Source organism: Plecotus auritus (genome assembly GCF_963455305.1).
Source record: "Plecotus auritus genome assembly, chromosome: 8".
Taxonomy (NCBI): domain Eukaryota; kingdom Metazoa; phylum Chordata; class Mammalia; order Chiroptera; family Vespertilionidae; genus Plecotus; species Plecotus auritus.
The window spans coordinates 103178864-103191410 of NC_137782.1; the positions used below are offsets into that span (position 1 = coordinate 103178864).

General features: G+C 45.7%; 1 protein-coding gene across 1 annotated transcript in view; it reads right to left on the reverse strand.

The window, feature by feature from the left end:
- The window catches only part of IL1RL2 (interleukin 1 receptor like 2), a 57390-nt gene extending 45265 nt beyond the window's left edge, over positions 1-12125 (reverse strand). Inside the window, exons 1-4 of the mRNA XM_080683912.1 lie at positions 12001-12125; positions 11319-11385; positions 10405-10636; positions 8102-8297 (exon numbers count right to left, since the gene is read on the reverse strand). Of these exons, the coding sequence (XP_080540038.1) occupies positions 8102-8297; positions 10405-10636; positions 11319-11379 (489 nt within the window). The 5' untranslated portion in view covers positions 11380-11385; positions 12001-12125. The remainder of the gene's footprint in view (positions 1-8101; positions 8298-10404; positions 10637-11318; positions 11386-12000) is intronic.
- Positions 12126-12547: the final 422 nt, after the last annotated feature.

Genomic DNA, 12547 nt, shown 5'->3' on the forward strand with positions numbered 1-12547 from the left:
TCTATTTGGAAGTCTGAACCATAGTCAACGTGTGCTGATGAGGTTTATGAACAGCAGATGCCATGCCACTTCTCACACCCCCTGCTTCCACCGCATCCACAAAAACACCCTCACCCACCCCAAACCCACTGAAGGCTGGTTAGTCTCAGGACGCCTTTCTCACCTGTCATCCTCAGCAGCTACCCAGAGCTCAAGTCTCACACCCATCCATCCTCCCAGAAGCTCACATTCTATGCTGATTACTACTTCTCCATCTCTCCCACTTCTATGCTGATTACTACTTCTCCATCTCAGCCCACTTCTGAAAGCTCAGATCTTCCCCCATCTTCAGGAAGCTTCACTCTACAAAGTGACTTCTTGGACAAGGGAGCCCATTTTAGTCACTCAGCATTTAAGTTCCTGCTCCTGGCTAGCACTGTGAGAGGCAGGAGGAAGATGCAGCCCTGCCGCAGAGAGCGCACACTCCTGATGACAAAGAAGACAGACATTCAAACCCTTAACTTACAGATAAAGATTACATTGCCCAAGTTTTAGACCTCATTCTCTGACTTTGGAGCAGTGTTAACAAATCTATCTCAGAAGGTGAAATGCAGTAATGCCAGGACAAGCACTCGCTTACTTACCATGTAAACTACAACTTCCTAGAAGTCTTTCATTATTGCTCTATAAACATCTTCATGGGAAACTAAGCTGTAACTGGACAATGACTTACCCATGGGACGGGAGTGGATGAGAGTCAGAGAGGGGAAAGAATCAGACTCTGATAGTGTGATGTCACCTTCTTCAGAGGAGAAGCAGAAAAAGCTGGAATCTCTGTTCTGTGGAAACCTCTTCCCTACGTGGGCTTAGAGAGGCACAGTGTCTGGCCTCGCTTTCTATGTTTCCATGGCTGAGCCGTCCCCTTTGCAATGGGCAGGATGCACAAATATTTAACCATATTGAAGTTTAGCCTTGCTAGCTTAAGAGCCATTCTATCCTTTTATGGTAACTAGGATGGCCTCTAATATAAAGCATAATTTTAGAGTCTAAATTATCATAAGGCTTTGATTTTTATTTAACAATTCTTGGGTGATAGCTCACTAATAAGATTTAAAATTTAAAAATGCATAATAATGGCCAACATTGGAATGTGTTTCATATTTCAAGCACTAAAAAGAACTCTCCTGGCCCAGCGTGTACAATGGTTCTGAGGCATAAAATAGCCCAGAGATCTGACTGAGATGTTGTGGTGAAGCATAATAATCCCTCCTTTGGAAAAACTGCTGTTTGAAATTCTATGCTATTTTTAGATAGTCCCTTGCTCTGTAAGTCAATTATGTTATTTTTAGAAAGTCTCTTATTCTGTAAAATATAACTTTGTTTTTTTAGCTTGAATAATAGAAAAGATAAACTTAACTGTCTGACCTTGCAAGCTAGCCATCTAACATAAGGGGCTGATACGCTGATACTGATGCCAGGTGTCTGTATAAATATGATATGTACTCAAGGTTACTGGTGTCTGTATAGATATGATATGTACTCAAGGTTACAAGTTGTCTGTATAGATATGACAGATATTTGTTAGATATGATATATACTCAAGGTTATAAGCTGTCTGCAAAAATAACTTACACAAAGATTTAGAAGGATATAAAAAGGGAATATTTCTTCCTGTGTTTGTTCAGAATTTGACAGACGTATTCTGCTCTGAGCCTGTGCACAATAAAGATGATTCCTACCTAACAGGCTCATTAAGGCATCTTGTCTAGCTCGCTGATTGACAATACAACAGTGGCTGTGGGAGAGTGTGAAGATGAAACCAGTGGGACAGGCAGGGGCTGTCATCGGAAACCATGGGAAGGGATGCGCTTTGGAAGCCTTCTAAGCAAGGGAATAAGATTATTACACTTGTGTTTGAGACTAATCTATCTGGTTGTGTGGGAAAGGATTAAAGATGGATGATCAAAAAACTAGAAAAATTTTAGAAAGTTATTTCCATAAACTAAGGCTAAACAGAGCATGAACTAAGGCAGTACAGGAATGCCAGCAAGAAGAGAACACAAAAACAATGATTTTAAGCAATTCCAATCCACAGAATTCAGTGACAAATTTGGAATATGGAGAGAGAACAGGATTTTCATGACCCCATTTTGGTTATGCAAATGTGTTGTTAGCTAGGAGAGAGAATGTAAAGAAAATACAAAAGAATGATCAGATTTGGGGGTGAGACAAAAGTGGCTCTAAATATGGTGGCAATGGTTGAGTTATGGATGGAAATGTCTAAGAGGAATACATGTTAGGCCATTGGACAAAGTATTTGGAGGTTGAGAGAAATATCAAAGTGGGAGAAAGAGTTGGGAGCCCTCTGGTATGAATGGTTCCATGAGCCATCCCCATTTGAATGTAATCAAGGCAAGAATAGAAGATGACCGTGGCTGAAATTAAAACCCCAAAATCATGGCCTTAGAGGATGAGAATCCAGTGATGGTTGCTAAGGAAAGAATGGGGGGTTTGGAGGAGCAGAGATTTTTTTTAAAAAAATGAGTCTCAGGTAGAATAGAAGAGAGAGTTCTTAGCTGGCAAGAATGTCCAGCAGTGATGAATGCTACTAGGCTATCAAGCTTAGGACTGAAAATAAATGTTAGATTTGGCAGTGGGAAAGCCAGTGGTAACCTCACATTACAGATTCCACACAATGGTGAAGAGGACATTGTTGTATTGAGTAATTTGGAACCGAAAAATATGGAGACATACTTTTCCAAGTGTAAGCACTTCCAAGTGTAAGCACTTCTCTATCTATTCATAAGAATGGGTGTTTTAATGTCCAAACCTTCTCCCCATAACCCCTTCAATTTCAAGGACAACCTTTATTTCTCCCAGCCCTCAATTCTCCCAGCCACAACTTTAACTTTGTCTTTGTCCATAACTACTATGTCTCTAAACTCTTAAAAACAAATATACTATTCTGATTATAATGTTTACTATGCCACCTCTTCATCCCTTCATTTTTACTAAATAATAATATCTAATAATGTTTGTTAAAGTAATTACTATGTTCCCACAGTGAACTAAATGCTTAGTGGATAGATTATTTCATTTAATCTTTAAAACTCTATGAGGTCCTAGCTCTCAGACTGGATTTAGTTGCAAGAAACAAAAAGCATTCTGGCTACTTTAGGCAGAAAAGGATTCAATACAGGATATCAGGCGCTTACAAAATATTAAGAAGTAATCAGGGAGTGAGGTCTGCTCCAGCACGGCACTGTAGAACCAGCTCATACAATAGCTGCTACCTCTACCACAATCATGATGGTGGGACCCAGATTGGAAATACACCAGCTGCAAGTCAGAGACCAGGAGCGGCTACTCTGCCACTGTCCTGTGTGAAATCGTGTCACGTCTGGTGGAGCCAGCCCAACAAATAACTCAAAAGACACATGCACAGCCTCCGCCCCACTGCTGCGCAGCCCAGAGCGGCTGCAGGAAGCTCGCCACCCTCACGCCAGCCTCCAGGGAAGCCAGGGACACATCAAGGACTGCAGCTGCAGGCACCCTGGGAGGCGTAGGGGTGTTGGTTGCTCTGTCTTACTTTCAGCTTTCTGGTCTCTGTGGTGGAAAGAGGCTCACCATGGTTGGAGAGTGTTTGCCACCATATCTGCCATATTTCCTACCTGAATTTTCTATGCATCTAATCCAATTTTTTATCTTAATTTGAATCAGTTCCCTTAACACTTCATTTTCTCCTAATTTCTAGTTTCCTTCTGGCATTGTTTCCTTTCTAAACCAACCTAGACTCCCGGTGGCTACAACTTTAATCACTGCCTTTTCAGTCACTGAACTCTGTAGCCCTTTGCCTGCCAGTGTATCCACCCTGCAAACCTGCACCAGGTCAGTCCTGTGGTCCCGCCCGCAGCCAGCTGAGCACTGTGGGAGAGCATCCCCATGGGAGGGCATCCCCGTGGGAGGGCATCCCCGTGGGAGGGAAGCATGGGCCACTACAGATGCAGGGTCTTCACTACAACACTCACCACTCACCCTGCTGCCTTTTCAAACCTTCTGCGTAGCACCTCCCAGTGAGCAGAGAAAACTGAGGCTTTACAATGAGTGACCTCCGCTGACCCCGCCTTTCCTGCATTCTACCAGTTCCACTTCATACACTTTTTAAAATTATCCCCATTTTTTATTAAATTCTAAAATAGCCTAAATAATCAACACGCCATCATCATCAAGTCCTTCCGATTTATTCACTATAGTGCCCACACGAAGACTTCCCTCAAATGCAAAGTTGATCATGTCATTATCCCTGTGGTGTGGTTTGCTGTTAAAATACTGTGAGTGGGAAAGGCTGTGTGTAAGTTAGCATGCAAGGTCTCCTACTCCTAATACCACCTTAGCCCACGCTTACATGTACCCGAAACTCTAATCAATGCCCCAAACCAGTGGTCGGCAAACCGCGGCTCGCGAGCCACATGCGGCTCCTTGACCCCTTGAGTATGGCTCTTCCACAAAATACCACGGCCTGGGCGAGTCTATTTTGAACAAGTGGCGTTAGAAGAAGTTTAAGTTTAAAAAAATTGGCTCTCAAAAGAAATTTCAATCGTTGTACTGTTGATATTTGGCTCTGTTGACTAATGAGTTTGCCGACCACTGCCCCAAACCATTCTCTTTCTCACTGATACCTTTTCACATACTGTTCCCTTAAATTCCCATCCTCCCTTCCTTTCCCCCAGGTTAGCTGTCAATCATTCTATAAACACAGCTCAGCAGCCACCTCCCCCAGAAGCATTTCCTCAGAAAGTCCTGTGACTGATCTTACATTGCCTCCTTTGTGCTCACCTCGTGCTATAATGAAACTGTTCAGTTTGTTTGTCTGCCCTTCTGGGAAACTATAACTATTGGAAGGCGAGGGCTCTCTCTCATCATTACATGCCCAGGCAGATAATAAGCTCTAAATAGTTTCATAATTTATTCCAACCCTCTCATTTTACAGATGAAAACACTGAGGCCCAAAGGGTGACCCAAGGTAACTAGTTAGTGGCAAAAACAGAGCCATAACTGAGGTTGCTGGGTCTGCACAGGTTGACACTGGAGAATGGTCCCGCCTTCTTATATTACCTGCCTCCTAGCTTCCTCCTGTCTTCTCAGGCTGAGTGGTTATTTCAAAATGAAATATGTCTGAGTCTCCCTCGTGCATAACCTAGTTCGGTAGCAGAGAAAGAGGCCAAGCACCTGCTTTTTAAAAAGATCCATAGGTTAAGGGTTGATGCCCACTTAGGACCAATCATCGAGCTCTGGGTTCATCTCCGTGTCTTACAGAAATTGACATTCATTTTAAGTAGTGGTGAGGATTATAATACTGCTTAAACTGCTAACAATCACCCAGTTCCTCTAAATCTGATCACACGGGAGTGGGAGAGAATAGGTTTTGCCCTCAGGCTAGTGGCCGTGGGATTTGGAAAGCCTTCTGAAATCATGTGGTCCAGACTCTCATTTTCTAAGTGAGGAATTAAGGTGCAATGTATCTGCATCTTGACACTGGGGTAGCAGCAGAGTTGATGCTAAAAATCTGCCTCTCAAATGTCACTGCTTTCACATCTATGATCTCAGCAGGTGCAGGTCAAGCCGGAGTCCTCTGTGAAGCCCCTACCCGGTCACACTGGTGCCAGGTGGGGCTGCAAGGCAGTGGTGGAGGCCAGAGGCCTGAGGAGCAGAGTCTAGGGAGCCACGAGAGGGAAGTGGACACTGGTTCCTGAGAAGTCAGGCTGAGCTTCAGAAGTGGGTGAGCCACACTCCAAAACCTACACCCACCGAGGGTTACTTCTGCATCTCTTTCTAAGTAACTAAAAGAAGGAGGCGGGAAGTGCATTGTAGACTTGAATAACAGAATTAACAAACCCAAACTGCAGCACTCTCATTCTTTTGAATAAGCCTGAGGCATTTACAAACATGGAACTTGAAGGCAGTCTCACCAAATTTCAAACTATTTACAACATATAGAGTAGATTCTCTGCCATAGTGCAATTAAGCTTACTACCACAAACAGAAAAGTAACTTTTTAAAAATCCACTATATTGCCCTGGCTGGTGTGCTAAGTGGTTAGAGCATCGGCCCACACAACAAAGGGTCATGGGTTCGACTCCCAGTCAAGGGCACAAACCTGGATTTTAGGTTCACTCCCTGCCCCTAGTTGGGGCGTGTGAGAGGCAAACCAGTCAATGTGGCCCTCTCACACGGATGTTTCTCTCTATCTCCTCCTCCCTCCCTTCCTTTCACTCTGAAAAAGCAATGGAAAAACATATCCTTAGGTGAGGATTAACAACAACTAAAATCCACTATATTTGCAAATTAGGCAATTCTTAAAAATAATACAGAGTTCAAAGAAGAAATAACATTAGAAATTAGAAAATACTTTTAAGTGAATGATAAGAATATACTATATATCAAAAGTGTAGAAAGCAGCTAAAAATGAGTTTAAAGAAACATGACTTTAAATGCATATAGTAGAAAAGAAGAAAGGCTTATAATTAACTAGAGGCCCAATGCACGAAATCCGTGCAAGAGTCTCAGCCCTCACAGCCCCGGCTGCCTCGGCTGGCCCTCGTAGCCCCTTGCAGCCTCAGTAGACCCTCGCAGCTCCGGCTTCATCTGGATGGTCATTCTGCTGTTCAGTCTAATTAGCATATAGGATGATCCAAAAATCCATCTCATAAAGTTATTAAAATAACAGCAAATTAAAACCCAAGAAAACAGTGGGGGGGGGCTCTAAATGACGGCAGAAATTAATGAAACAGAGTTAACAAAGTTAGCGCTTTGAAAAAAACTATTCAAGTTGATAAACCTCTGGCAGGAGTCATCAACAAAACAAAACAACAAAGACAGAGAGAGAAATATGACACCAGATATGAAAAAAGAGACATCACCTCAAATCCTACAAACATTAAAAAGGTAATAAGAGTATATTTTGAACAATTTTAGCTCAATAATTTAAAAATTATAAAAATAAAATGAAAATTTCTAAGCAAGCACAATGTGCTAGATTTGCTATAAGAAGAGGTAAGGCATCTGAGTGGTTCTATAATTAAGGACACTGAATTCTATAATTTAAAACCTTCCCTCAAAGGAAGTCCCAGTCTTACATAACTTCACTATAAACACTAAAAGCATGTAGCAGAAGAAATAAAATCAATCTTAAACATTCCAAAAGAAAGTAAAGATTACTTCCCAAGTTATTTTCCAAGGTCAGCATATCCTTTATACCAAAATTTGACAAGGACAAAGCAGGCAACAAAAATTACAAATCAACCACTTTATGATTTAGATGAAAAAATTTTTAACTAATCAGGCAGGCCAAATAAGGCAACATATAAAAAGGGTTACATACCAATTTAGATTATTCCAGTAATGCAACATTGGTATAACATTCACAAATCAATTCCTGTTATTCAGTACAGTAACAGAGTAAAAAGAAAAAAATCCTATATAATAAGGAGGGAATATGCTAATTGACTGTCCCACCCTAAAAGATGGCAGTGCCCACAGCCACAAGATGGCGATGTCCAGTCCCCTCAGCCTTGCCGGGGTGGCAGGCGTGCGGCAAGAGGGTGGGCCCAGCCGTGCTGCACGCCTGCCTCCAGAGTACCCCAGTCCTCTCAGCCCCCCAGCCGCCCAGGGCCGCCCGAGGCTCAGGTAACCAGAGCCAGCCGAGGCTTGTGCTGCCAGCAGTAGCAACAGCAGCGGTTTGATGAGGTGTCGCCTTCCCCTGATCTCCGGGTTACGCTGTGTGATTATTGCCTCATGTGCATGTGAGGGCTCATTCAAACAAATGAATTAATTAATCTGTTAGAAAAGAGAAACAGCCAAGGATGGTCTGAAAAGTAAGGATGGTAGGGGGGAGGTGGAAGATACAAATAATAAAATATTACAAAGCTATAATAACCATAAATTTAAACATAAATAATTAGCAGATAAGATTGGCAATAGCAATTAGCTAACAAATCTGTCTGAGATACATAATCTCTTTACTAATTTTGCCTTAAAAATACAACTTAAATTGAAAAAACAAGTGGGTTTTAAAGAAAAGAAGAGAAAGTAGTAATAGGAAAATCCTTTTTTTTTTTTTTACCTTATACCACTTTACTGAGTCCAAGACACAACTCTTCGGGAAATTCAGATGACACGTCAGGCTGTCATCTTTCCCAAGATGCAATATTTGTTCGTGCCCATCTGGTAAATTCATTTGACTGTTTCTGGAAATGCGACACCCATATTTTTCAAACACAGTTAGGTTTACATGTACTTGGCGACACATGTCTGTATCACTGTAAGAAAATAACAGAGTGGATCCTCATGAAACAATCACAGAGCCAAATAATGCTGGTTATCTTCAAATACGTGCAAATCCTCCGCGAGGCACAGTGCAAACACGCCGCCTCCAGCAGGACAAGCGCAGCGCACGGGCCATTGAACACCCAGGGGAAGTGCTGACACATGGAAACATTGGGAGCACCCAACTTGGTGACCAGCACGGACATGGCCGGGCCGGCAGACACAGGCGCCGCTGAGTGTGGCCTAAGAGGACACAGACCCCTGTCATAGTGTTCCAACCGGGGAGGCTCGTGGAGAAAGAACCCAAATTAGGGATTTAATATAAAACAAGTTCCTGTGCTCCTTCAAAATGTCAGTGTCGTGAAGAACAGCCTGAGGACCTGTTCCAGGGAAAAGAGCAAAAGCACATGGCAACCAAAGGCAGGGCATGCTCTTGCACAGATCCGCTACTAGAAGAAACACGCGTGCTGCTCCTCACTGAGAGGACTGGCAAAAGTAGAATGCGCATTGAGGGTTTGATAAAAACATTGTACAACGGTAAAATTTCCTAAATGTGTGATCTGTATGTGATTAGTAAGAACATATTTTTATTGATAGAAAATACACATTGAAATAGTAAAGGGTCAGAGGTCATAATGCCTACAGCTCACATGATTTGGGAATAATGATTTAGAAAACTTATCATGTGTGATGTACAAATATATGGAGAGAGAATAATTAGGTAAATGTGGCAAAATATCAAATAATGGGAAATCTAGTTAAAGGATAGGTTCTTTATACTAGTCTTGCAAATTTTATGTGAATTTGAAAGTATTTCAAATATACAGTTTACTAAATATGTATCATGTCTATATACGTATATGTTAAAATTTTGTGAAAATTCTTGTTTATTTTCTTATATTACAGACAATATCTGTTTCCTTTCTATGAAAGATGATTTTCCCCATTTCCCAGCTCCCAGGTTTAAATATTTTAAGTTCAGTCTAGATTTCACAGTGAATTTGTGTGACATACAATCTCCACCTCTAGTTAGTGTATAGCCGAGAGTAATCATGGGAAAGCAAACCTCCCAGCACGATGGGCGTGGTGAGTGAAACTGCGGAAAGAGGCCAGGTACATGGGCTACCAGCCACTTCTGCTTCTGTACCACTGAGTGATTTTGTCCCGTAGGTCGATCTGACATATGAAAATGAGGAATCTGGCATGAATCAGAGCCAGGCACAGAAAGGGACCAGCAGATACCACAGAAACAGAATGAGAGGGAATGCAGCTCCCTTTCAGAGGTGCCTACTTCCCATGACCTCAGCTCACTTCACTTCAGCCCTACCAAGCTGCCATGCGTCCCATTCTGCAGATAAGAAAACCAAGCCTCAGGGAGGTCAACGCATTCGTTCAGCTCATGCACATGCATGTCAGTAAAGGAAGGTCACAAAATGGGGCCCTTGGGCAAAATTGGGTCCAAAGGTGTGTTTTATTTAGGCCATGCACACAAAGCTATTGAAAAGTTACACACGCACTGATTTTCATGTTTCCTCGGAAAACTGGAAAATAGACTTGAGCTGAATAAACTGCCACCTTCAGTGAGGCATGCTTCCACCTGCTCAGCTGTCTCCCACCAGAGCTGTCATTCATTCATACAGTGCTACTTTCCAGCACAGGGCACACTGGGCCTGGAACACGCTTGGTGCTTGTCACTGTTCCATTTCCATAGCAGATGCCTTACAAAACGGTGCACAAAGGAGGCTGGCTCCTCTCTGGACAGGCAGTCTATCAGAAGCACACTGGGCATGCGGAGAAAGAAGGCAGCAACAATAATATTGGGAAACACCAGCTTTGGAAGTTGGTCTGTCTGTGGCATCATTTCCACAGGAAAAGCTGTATTTCATGTTCTAACAATTGATTTACAAATCTTCTCTGCTTTAAAATGTTTTCATTGGAAATTGTTTTATAACAACTATAAAATTATATTTTATTCTTCTCACTGAGTTTTTAAGTTCTTAAGAATTTATTAAGAATTTTCCTAAGAGAATTATAGAAATATAATTATAACATGTAAGTGAGAGAGAGAGTGTGCTAGTGCTAATTAAGGGAGGGACTTACTTTATAACACACTGGTAGGTCCCTGAGTCCCCCCAGGCCACGGGGAGGAACACAATCCAGCTCTGCTCCTGGTGGATCCTAGCCTGCCTGTTGGTGGAGACTGGGACTTTGCTAGGGTGTCTGTACCAAGTTACACGTGCTTTGGAAGTCAGCAGAGGGAATGTGCAGTTAAAGGCAAAAGGCTGATTTGCTGAAGGTGCCTCGGTTAGCACACTGATGTCCTGGCATTCATCTAGGGAGAGGAAGGGAAAAGTAATCATGAAAGAGAACTTGCTGTCATTTATTAATAGTTTAACAAATGTGTCAATTCCTAGCCAATTTCATTTGAGAGCTTTCTCAGTGTGGGAATTTCCCCATAATAGTATGTTGATGTGAAAGCAGAATTCAGTCCTCCCAGTGTGTCCATAGGACTGAATTCCTGCCTCCTCCCCATCTTCAGCCTCTGGAATGAACCTCTCTCTCCCTTCCTTTGGAAGGCCTTCATTCTTCTCCTCCCCTCAAAGGAAACCTTCCTGCTCTCAGCCCTCCTTGTCCTGTTTTCTGTCACCAGCTATTTTGTTTAAAAATCCGCTCCTTTAAAGTTCCTTTCCACCAAATTGCTTAGTCGTAGAACGGCCCTGTCACATAACATAGATAGCACTACATCCATTTGACGTTTGAACCCAAGTCTGGACTTGCACCTTTGCCTAACCCTCCTCCTCTCCTAAGTCACCTCAAAGCTCTAAGTCTAAGGGGACCTCTGAGGCCCAGCATCAGGCGTTGGAAGGGAAGCTCCCACTCCGCCTGCTTGGTCCCCTGGGAAAGGTGAGCTGCACAGCTCAGAGCTCCCCCTCTCCCAGGTCCACACACGAGGCGGGCGGAGCCGCAGGGACATATGGTGAGGTGTCCAGAGGCCCAAGGCAAAGCCAACATACCTGCGCCAAGAAGCAGTGGGAGGGCCATGGACAGGCACAGCAGCAGGGATGGCGCCCCCATAGCAGGCTGCGGGGAAGAAAAGGGGTGGGTGGCAGGGGCCGGCTCTGGCGACCTCTGAACCTCGGGCATCCCACATCAGCCACTGGCCTTCCCTTCCTCCTGGGGTGCCCTCCACCTGTGGCCCCGCGTGTACCCTCCCTGCCCCTTCCTATTCTTGGGGCCGACCTTCAGGATCAGGGTGGAGGATCCCTGGGTCAGCGGGGCGGGCGCAGGGGGGAGGCGGGGCGCAGTGGGGGCAGGATCGGGTCCCCTCTCCAGGGAGCGCCATCGCTTCCTGGGGAGGAGGCGGTACCCCTTTCCCCTGGCAGCGAGGTGGGATCGGCATCCTCCGTGGGAGGCTTGCCCCCAGCCGCCTCAGCCCTGAGGGTCCGGATCCCCTGTGCGTGGTGCGTGGCCTCCCCTGCGCCTGAGGCCTCAGGTCCGCAGGCCTGAACCCAGATCCCAGCCCGGCCCACCTGGGAGCAGGTGAGATCCACCTGGGAGGGGCCAGTGAGGGCCACCAGGGAGGGGCTGGCGGGAGGGCAGGCAGATGCTGGTCCCCCAGCTGGTGGGAAGCCGCCCGGGTCTGACCTTTGGCCTCAGGTAGCACACGTTTCGCCACCTTGTTCCCCGCACACCTACCTGGGCGCCCCCGCGGCTGTCAGGGGGCGGACCGGAGCCTGGGACTGGGGCGCGCGGAGCTGGCTCCGGGCGGGACGGCGGGCACCTCCAGGCCCGGCTGCTCCCCGCCACCACCGCCGCGGGCGGGGCGGGCACCTCCGCGTGCTGGGAGGCGCGGCCTTGCGCGGGGGCGGGTCCGAGGCCTCCTGCACGCCTGGCCGCCCGGGAGTCCCCGCCGCAGTGGGTTCCGCTCCGTCCTGCGCGCTGCGCGATCCCCTGCAGCCCCGACCCTGGCCCCGGCCTTACTGAGCGCCCGCTGGGGAAGCCGTCGCAGGCGGCTGGGGGGATCGGCGGGAATTTCCCTGATGCACAGAGCCGCGCTCGGTAACCGGGAAAGCGGGCAGCCAGGGTGACGCCCCAGCCCTGGAGCACAGACGGCTCGGGTCCGAAAGGTGGAGCAGGGCTGCCGCAGGGGCCTGTGGCCCTGGCCGCGGGGACACCCCAGCGCTCTCCCTCAGGCCGCTGAGTCTCAGAAGGAAATGTAAAATGTAATCATTATTCCGGATAT